The sequence below is a fragment of the Zophobas morio genome, unplaced genomic scaffold (assembly GCF_036711695.1).
Source record: "Zophobas morio isolate AGI-343-1 ecotype UQ-CSIRO unplaced genomic scaffold, CSIRO_AGI_Zmor_V1 ptg000021l, whole genome shotgun sequence".
Taxonomy (NCBI): domain Eukaryota; kingdom Metazoa; phylum Arthropoda; class Insecta; order Coleoptera; family Tenebrionidae; genus Zophobas; species Zophobas morio.
Window position 1 is genome coordinate 24,553,905 of NW_026972126.1, and position 9,583 is coordinate 24,563,487.

General features: G+C 42.3%; 1 protein-coding gene across 3 annotated transcripts; it reads right to left on the reverse strand.

Annotated features, from left to right (window-relative positions):
* Positions 1–845: 845 nt before the first annotated feature.
* On the reverse strand, positions 846–8,488 carry LOC135131923 (transducin beta-like protein 2). Of its 3 annotated transcripts, XM_064059790.1 has the most exons (6): positions 8,108–8,486; positions 7,753–7,950; positions 2,016–2,239; positions 1,381–1,753; positions 1,147–1,332; positions 846–1,099 (listed from the first exon to the last, which is right to left on the reverse strand). In XM_064059790.1, the coding sequence occupies exons 1-6, from the start codon at positions 8,241–8,243 to the stop codon at positions 882–884; spliced, it is 1,335 nt and encodes a 444-aa protein (XP_063915860.1). In that variant the 5' UTR covers positions 8,244–8,486; the 3' UTR covers positions 846–881. The 3 variants fall into 3 exon arrangements, with proteins under 3 accessions (XP_063915860.1, XP_063915859.1, XP_063915858.1); XM_064059789.1 differs by lacking the exons at positions 846–1,099; positions 1,147–1,332; positions 1,381–1,753; positions 2,016–2,239 and adding an exon at positions 5,977–7,689 and having other exon boundaries at positions 8,108–8,488; XM_064059788.1 differs by lacking the exons at positions 846–1,099; positions 1,147–1,332; positions 1,381–1,753; positions 2,016–2,239 and having other exon boundaries at positions 5,977–7,950; positions 8,108–8,488.
* Between the last annotated feature and the right edge of the window lie 1,095 nt (positions 8,489–9,583).

Consider the following 9,583-nt stretch of genomic DNA (forward strand, 5'->3'; position numbering starts at 1 on the left):
ATAACAATCCGCATTAGAATATTATAGATTTCAAGTTGATACCGTTAAGTTTATTGCATAAGGACATATTTTGTCGAAAATCTTATAACGCATTACTGTTTTAAAATTTCGTCGAATTTACAAAATTAGTTTTCAAAACAAATTACGAGTTTCCTGTCGATACACAACAGTTTTGCTTGACAGTTTAATTGGTTGCATAACCAAATGTTAATTTTATTTTCGCGGTTTTAATTTCGTTCAGATCAAAACGACTCTTTCCTAGTCCTAATCACTTGGCTCTTTTCATCCCTATTTCAAACACAGTTAAAAACTAGCTGCGATTTATTTATTCATTATGTCACATGTGTTGTTAAATCAGAAGATTCATAAATCTACCAACTGTCTTTCTGGGACCTTCGGTGTCTTTTTCTCCTCCATGAGATTTGTTTCTTTCGATTGCGTACAAGACAATGAATACAATGGCAATAATACCAACAACGAAGAGCAATATCACCAGGACTCTATTCCCGCTGAAATACAAACCCGAAAGTTTGAGTCAAGATTTTAAGAGAGTACTTACAACTTGAGCATGCAGCACATAACAGAACCCGAAAAATTACAAAAAAAAATGTTGACAGAACACAGCAAGTGTCAAACATGTACGTCAGGAAAAACCTCGACGAAAATGGGTAAGTTTTTTTTTATAGAAAAAGAACTAAAATAGTTTTATTACAGTCGCTTGGAGTACCTAAACGACCGCAAGTGCACCCTCATCTCAAGCATCATCCTCCTCGTCCTCTTCCTCCTGACCCTAATCGCCCTCATCGTCTTCGAGAACTGGGGTCTCTCAAAATAAAACACTCTACCCAAAATACAAGAATATATTTTCTTCACGAATAAGCTCATTTCTTTTCGATAGTCTTAAGGAATGCCTCGCAGTCCGCGACGATCTTCTCCAGCCGCTCCTTGGTGGCGGAGGTCTGCTGCTGCTTCAGCTTGTCTTTAGCCGTGGCGATGCTGCAACGGTACCCTGTGACATTATGGAAAACTCTGACGTACTTGTCGCCGCTGGTGAGCACATATTTCCCCATGGCATCGAACAGGACTGACGTAATTCTTCCTGAAACGGTCCGCTTTAACTCGCGAGTAAATCGCGCCGACCTTTACCTGAATAAATATTGTCAATGGTGTAGTCGTGATGACCTGTTAAAGTCGAATAGAAAGCTAGAGAACTGCCGGTTGCGATCACGACGACTTCGGCGTTGGGTGAAAGGGCGATGAGAGAATGAGGGGCGGCTTGATGGTACTTTCCGGTGATTTTTAGATGAGGATCTTCGCCTTTCTTGTACTCGACTGAAAATGATTGTGTTAAGACGGGTTGAGAGTTGATTTTCGGGTTACTTTTAGTATCAAATAGCTTCCAAGTGCCGTCTTTGGACACCGTGGCCATGTGGGAGGAATCCGCGTCGAAAGCGACGTCGTACACCCCCGAGGAATGCCCAGTCAAGTCGAAGACTCGCTTCACCTCTTGGAACTCGCCGCTCTTGCTGAACAACACTTCCCAGACTCTGGCGTCTGGAGCAAACCCTGAAGCCACGATAAATCTTCCACAGGGCGATATTTTGGCACACGTCGTCGTCATCAAGTAGGTGTCCACTTGAGCCAGCTTCTGACCCTTCAAGTCCCAGACCACCAGGTCGGTCTTGTTCGAGCACGACATGATGTACTTGCCGTTACCAGCGATCCCCATTCCGATGACGTCGGTTTCGTGAGCCTGCAGTGACGCAACCATGATTCATTTTATTAATATTCATTAAACGCGAATTGTGAGTAAAAAGCTGGAAAATTAATTTTGAATTGAATGAAACGTGAATAATAAAACCATAACTAATGGAGTTTTAGGTCAGGTTATACAACGCCGGCCTTGGCTGAAATTTATGTTGACGCTGAGTTTTTGTTTGAAACAAAAATAATGAATGGGTATTGTCGACAAGGGTAAACCGCAACTGTAAAATTTCGGTCGGTTTTAGTTTTACCTTGGGGAACGTCAAAGCCTTCGTGGCGTGCCCCAACCACCCATCCTTCTTCTTCTCTATCTTGTACACTTCAATCGCGTTTTCGTTAAACTTGTGGATGATGAAAGCCTTCGAGTCGGGACTCCATTTCACGAAAGTCGGGTGGTCGAACTCTATGTTGACCCGCAAAGACTTGATGTCTTTCTGGGTCAGGTCCTTAGAGTCCCACAAGAGGACGGCCCTGTCTGCAACAATACAAAGCGTCCTTAGGTTTTTAAATCACGAACGACACGCCTACTTATCAAGAATTGTCGCGACACGCCCACGCCGTTAACCAATGATGAATTGACGCGTCAGAGCGACACGCCAATGAGAATGGTTTTTTAAAACGCGAGAGGTCGTCTGCCGGGAGTGTCGCGCGTACGTATTGTTACTCAGTTTTCCGTTAATATGAATAATTAGGTAATCACATGGAATGACTCACCTACTACAAATTTATTAATTTTTACCGGAATAATCTTAAAAGATTTCTAATTAATGCACTTGAAGTCGTTTTTTTTCAAATAAAAGTGCACTTTAAGCAGCCCCGGAGCTAGAAAACTTATTCAGGGGGGGCAAGTTTGTCGACAGAGGGGGCTTCATGTAAATATTTATATTTTAATAATACACTCAGATACCTAACTACTTTATTTTTTCTGAGTTTTTATATTTGAAAAAACATTAAACTAATTGGAAACGTCGATTTTTCACGCTAAATTTTCGTAAAAACCTGTCGAAGTCCAAAAAATTAGTACGGTACTTGGTCAAAATGCTGGTTAAAACAGAGAATGTAGATTCACAAACAGCTGTACTGCATCCAAAAATTTGTGTAGTGACCATATAGGTAACATCCAATTTGTTTGAGTTTATTTTTTTGCATGTTTAGTACATATTTTAAAAGTCCGACTTCGAAACCAAATATTTCGAAAATTTTGGTACAGAACCATGAACTCGTCATGTTTTTTTAAACTCGTCGAGATGTGTATTTCAGAATTTTTTGTCAACTTTAACAAAAGCTCAATTTTTGGAAACCCATATAAAATTTTTGACTTTTCCCAAGCATTTTCGAAAATACCAAAAGAATTCCTTTGTTCATCTCGATTTCTTCCAAAAATCGTTTTGGATTCAATTTTTTTGAAAATTCTTACATTTTTTGCAGAATCGACGGAAGAAAAATGGCAATTTTTGAGAAACTGTATCAAATTTTTGACTTTTTTCAAGCACATTCGAAATTACCAAAAGGGATTCCTTTATTGATTTCGATCTCCAGATGTTGTTTTTGGTTGTTTTTTCGAAAATTCGTACAATTTTTCCATAATCGCCAAAAGAAATATGGTAATTTTTGAAAAATTTTGAAAATTCCAGCTCGAAACCGAGTATTTCGAAAATTTTGATCCGGAACCTTGAACCTGTCATGTTTTTTTAAGCTCGTCGAAATCAATATTTCAGAATTTTTTGTCAACTTTTACGAAAGTTCAATTTTTGAAAACCCATATAAAATTTTTGGCTTTTCCCAAGCATTTTCGAAAATTACCAAAAGAGATTCCTTTGTTCATCTCGATTTCCAGAAATCGTTTTGGATTCAATTTTTTTGAAAATTCTAACTTTTTTTCCAGAATCGACGGGAGAAATATGGCAATGTTTGAGAACCTGTGTCAAATTTTTGACTTTTTTTCAAGCACGTTCGAGATTACCAAAAGGGATTCCTTTATTGATTTCGATCTCCAGATGTTGTTTTTGGTTGTTTTTTCGAAAATGCGTACAATTTTTCCACAATCGCCAAAAGAAATATGGTAATTTTTGAGAAATTTTGAAAATTCGAGCTCGAAACCGAGTATTTCGAAAATTTTGATCCGGAACCATGAACCTGTCATGTTTTTTTAAACTCGTCCAAATCTGTATTTCAGAATTTTTTGTCAACTTTACGAAAGTTCAATTTTTGAAAACCCATATAAAATTTTTGACTTTTTCCAAGCATTTTCAAAAATTATCAAAAGAGACTCCTTTGTTCATCTCGATTTCCAAAAATCGTTTTGGATTCAATTTTTTTGAAAATTCTTACAATTTTTCCAGAATCGACGGAAGAAATATGGCAATTTTTGAGAACCTGTATCAAATTTTTGACTTTTTTCAAGCACGTTCGAGATTACCAAAAGGGATTCCTTTATTGATTTCGATCTCCAGATGTTGTTTTTGGTTTTATTTGGTTGAAATTTTTTGAAAATCCATATACATTTTTTGACTTTTCCCAAGCATCTTCGAAAATTAGCAAAAGGGATCTCTTTATTGATTTCGATCTACAGATGTTATTTTTGGTTTTATTTTTTTGATATTTCGTCGAATTTTTCCACAATCGCATAAAGAAATAACTTTTTTTTAAGTCACTTTTGAGATTTTTTAGAAATTTTAGGTAGAACCCAATATTTCGTAAATTTTGCTCCGGGAGCATGAACATGTTTTTCGATTAAGCTCATCGAGATCTATATTTCAGAATTTTTTGTCAACTCTAACAAAAGCTAAATTTTTGAAAACTAAATAAATTTTGACTTTTCTTAGCATTTCCAAAAATTACCAAAAGTCATTCTTTTATTTATTTCAATCTTCAGATGTTGTTTTTGGTTTTATTTGATCGAAAATTTGTAAAATTTTTCTAGAATCGTCAAAAGAAATAGGAGTATAATTTTTGAGAAATTTTAAAAATTCGACTTGGAAACCGAATAGCAGCAAGACCTTATGTTTTTTGACTAAACTCGTCGAGATCTACATCTCAGAATTTTTTGTAGATTTTCAGCCAATTTCAACAAAAGCTCAATTTTTGAAAATCTATAAAAAAAATTTGACTTTTCCCACGCATTTTCGAAAACTAGCAGAAGGGATCTTTTTATTGATTTCGATCTCCAAATGTTTTTTTTGGTTTTATTTTTTCGAAAATTCGTACAATTTTTCCAGAGCCGCCAAAAGAAATGTAATTTTTGAGAAATTTTGAAATGTCGACTTTGGAACCGAATTTTTGAAAAATCTTGGTCTGGGACCATCAAGACCTTATGTTTTTTGATTAAGCTCATCGAAATCTACATCTCAGAATTTTTTGTCCATTTCAATAAAAGCTCAATTTTTAGAAAATCCATATAATATTTTTGACTTTTCTCAAGTACCTACATAGTAGGCTATGGAATAAAATGTGACATGTTCATTTTTTTATACGGTCAAATAATATACCCTGTACGAAAATAAAGGTGGGGCGGGTGGGGCCAGTTAATATGCTTCGGCAATCGGCATTATATTGAAATTTTATTACTAATTTGAAATTTATAATGTATAAGTCTTCCAGGGGGGGCAACCGCAACTGCTAGGGGGGGGCTCAGCCCCCTCTTGCCCCCCCGTAGCTACGGGGCTGACTTTAAGCTGATCCATTAAGTCGACATTCCCCAAAACGCTTTAAAAACTTAAGTTCAAGGTTTATGGGGTAATTGCGGTAATTTAGCCCTTTTTTTGTCGTTTTTCGTTGGTCGAGTCCATGACCGCCCCTAATCCGATTCGTCGATCGCGTGGGCGTGCCACGTCATCAGTGGTAATGGGGGCGTGTCCGCGCCCGGGGGCGTGTCTCTCCCATTCCGTTGTTTATTTTTACCGATGACAATTATAGCTGCGGCGCTATTTTTCGCCGCATCGCCACTTTCTAAAATAGAACGCCGAAAAAATGCACAAAGACGAATAAAAAATGCGCTTTCTTATCAGATTAGAATGTAGTCGAAAGTGCAGTGAAATCCTCGCTAAAAACGTATGTGTTGAACTTGAAGTTTTAAGAGCGTCTATAAATAAATACTTTCACCACTTTCACTGTTATGCGTTCGTTATCATGTATGAAAGGCGATTTTTGTGTGGATATGAGAAATCGGGACCTACGTTGTGCTTTCACTGGGGGTTAATAAAACGCTGTGGCTTAATTAAAAAATTTATTAAAAATATTGATACGATTGTATCATCAGACACAGCCTTGCCTTCGTGTTTTCGTTTTTTTCATATGAAACAAAGATAACAACAATATCGTAATGAACACATGACTTAACCTATAATACTCGAATTAACAAAACAAAACGGAAAAGACAAGTGGCAGATGGCTGAGCACCATGTACAAAAGTATGAAAAGGATAGGAACTTTCCAGTGACGTTACTCTTAGCCTACGGTGTAAGTTACACAGTAACAATCAAGGATGAAACCTAGCTTAAGTACTTAAAATTAAAAACACAAAGTCTCGCACAGGTAATTTACAATTTACGAGTAAATCCATTCCTGTATCACGTTGAGATTCTGTCAATATCACAAACACTATATCACAAATGAGGTGATAAATGACGCGAAAATAAATAAAGCATGATGAAATGAGCGGTCACATCATTATGAAATCCTTGTTCTCCTTCCAAATCTTGTACTTGACGAGTTCCATGCAAGCACAAGCGTCTTCGTAGCTATCGTGTCCGTTGGACCCACACTGCACCTCCTTCTTTAAGTACGAAGAAACCAACTGTCTTAACGAGCGTCTGTACGGAAACCCGTGATAGTGCGGAAACACCAACGCCGTGTCCACGACGGTCTTGTGCACGAGCTTCAACGCCCTCAGGTCGTTCTCCAAGCCGTGCCCTATGAGGATGGTGTCCGCGTTGATGAACCCCCGCAGGTCGTTTTGTACTTCTCTCAACTTTTTCGCGTTGTGATTGAGGTCCTTGGCCGTGATCCCCGAAAACCGAGTATTGTAGTCGATGATCTCGTTAACCGGCTTCACGAACGAGTCGTACACCAGCTTCCCGTCCACCGCCACCACGGTGACCCTCGTCAACTCCAACCCCGCCACCGTGTAGCACATTTCGCAATCCAGCGCGTACACCCCGTAGTTGCCGTCGGCCGGCGTCGACCTGCGCTGCCGCGTCTTCACGTAGCCCTCGAAGGGCCCGTTCAGCCCCGGCAGCACCCCGCTCCACACGTGCAGCTTGCACGTGGTGCAGCCCAGCGAGCCCGGCTTGCCGTTGCAGCACGAGTAGTGCGCCCCCACGCCGCCCCGGGGCACCGTCAGCAGCTTGCCCCAGTGGTAGACGCAGCGCTCCTGCGTCAGGTACTCCTTGTCCGTGGTGAAGAAACCGCGGCCGCACCTCGCGCACAGCCGCTCCACCCCCACGTTCGCGTTGACCACGTAGAAGGAGGCGTCCGGCTCCGAGCCCGAGCTCTCCTCCGAGTCGCTGGCGTCGCGCGACTCGCTCGTGAGCCGCGGCACGAACTCGCGCGCGTTCACGTCGAACCGGCTCTTGCTGAACGAGCTGCTGTTGACCAAGAACACGACCGAGTTGTTGTGCAGCGGGCTCTGCACCGGGAAGCCGCCCACGTAGAGCTGCTCTTTCGTGAGCATGTGGGGGTGCAGCAGCGCCACGAAGACTCGCTCCGAAATGCTGAGTTTGAACTGCGTGAGCGGCTCTCGCTTCGACTCTTTTTTTTTCTTGCTGTCGGGAGAGGAGTCTTCGCGTCGGCGGTTTTTGCGCTGCCGCCGCGACAGCCCCTTCGTGCGCGGACTGGGGTCGGCGGACGGGGGCCTGCTGTTCTCCTTATTACACTCCGAACCGCTGCTGCTGTTCATGTCTAGGTCTGGGTCTGGGTCGGGTTCTTCTGCACATAAAGAGAAGTCAGTGCCGAACGCCGGCCCCCACGCCGAGCTTAAGCTAGGCCTACCTTCGCCGCAGGACGCCAGGTATTTGCCGTTGCTGGAGAAGTCGATGGTGTGCACCTGGCCGGTGTGGTTCTTGAGGGTTTTGAGCAACCAGGGCTGGGCGTAGGCTTGGTCGGCGCTTCGGGTCCAATTCTGCTTCTTCTTCTGCTTGGAAACAGCGCTGTCCTTCTTTCTTTCGACGGTAGAGGAGCCGGGCTCACCTGCAACGAGACAAAACGCGGTCATGACTCATATCCTGCACGTGACTCACAAACGCGACGACCATCTCGGCCCCCGGGCCCCCTCGATTTCGAGGTTATGTCCGGCAGCGTGCACAAACGTCACGAGTGACAAGTGACACATGTGACAGCCACTTACTTTGATCTTTCTCCTCAGTGCTCGCATTCCGGAAGGATTTTAAAATGTAAGCGAGCAACAAGACGCAACCGCCGACGAACACCGCACTCAGCACGCTCGGACACGTGAGGAAATCCGCGAAACTCGATTTTTCCATGTTCGGTTCTTATCCCGGCAAAATCCAGCGCCTACTGAAGGTGATAGGGTATTGCGGGACGCATGCGTGTTAGGTTGGCACTACTACTGTGGCGGGTTTTTTCGAAGTCGTGGGGCATTCTCACTTTTTGCGGAGCGCTCTCGGTGAAAGCCTGACGAGAACTGACCGCGCGCACGAGTGAAACTACATATAGCCGGTTCTTTACGTGACGTGTCCTCGATCGGATGCGCGCGGGGCTGCCGTGATAAAACTATTGCTCACCTTTGTGATGATAAGTCGAAACGGTAAAGTTTGGAGACAAAAACGTGGGACATGTCTGGCTTTGCGGAGGCTCGAACTGTTAATGGCATTACTGATCGGACGACAAGTTCGCGCGAGGACATGACGCACTCGAGTTCCGCTGAAACTCTGATAGTAATTCGAGCAAGCCGATGATGCAAAGACGGGAAAATACGCGTAAATTTGCGCGATAATTTTCCACCGTATTTATAAACAAAGACGTAAGAGGATTCCCCGGGGACACCACCTCGGTGGTGGCGTCGTGGGGGAAGCACCCGCACCCCGTACTACTCGAGCTGACGCAACCGCATTACACATTACCTACTCATACGCTAATTTTAATCCCATCTTCGACGATTACAACCACGGAAGTTGTTATTCAAATTAACAGGTTGTCGTGTTTGTGTTCGCCAAAATAGCGTTTACGCGGCCGTATTTCACGCGTTTTTTGCGAAGTTGGCAGCAGTGCGCTTCCACGAAGGCCATATGCTCCGAAATCGCAACCATTTCTGGGAAAAATTATGGGTAAAGGTAAACGTCTGCTCCGTTAGATGGTTGCCGTTGTTGTGAAAGTCGGGTAACTGTCTCTACTCGAACTACTCGTCATGAAGACATAAATTACTGCTTTTAATCCCCGAGATTAAAACAAAGAATGGTCACATAGATGGAATTATGTACACGGACCCGAGCGGAATTTTACGCGGTTTCACTTTTTTTTTCTGTTTTGCGGCCGTAAAAATAATTAGTGGAATTCTACTGGTGGTCCTTTCATGTGTGTTTTTGTAGATCGATTGATTGGTTTTCGTTTATTGATGAACGTTTCCAATTTCGTAAAACTGGCGTCGGTTCAAACGAAAAATTTTGGTAACACTGTGATCTATGGACTTGTTTTTGGCTTTTTGCGTTTATTTCAGACTCGAAGTGATAAAATGTTAAAAAAACGGCCACGACTGGTTCTATTAGCGACTTAATGGAGACTAATTTTTCGTTATTGCGCGTGGGATTCATATAGATAATAAATTGTGGTATTATGATGGCTTTGATCTTATTAAAAGACTCAT

Bases quoted from the DNA above. Each gene is read 5' to 3' on its own strand.
- LOC135131923 (XM_064059788.1), bottom strand. From the start codon at position 8,243: ATGGAAAAATCGAGTTTCGCGGATTTCCTCACGTGTCCGAGCGTGCTG. The intron at 7,951-8,107 runs GTAAGTGGCTGT...GTCTCGTTGCAG, and splicing joins CACTGAGGAGAAAGATCAAA to GTGAGCCCGGCTCCTCTACC.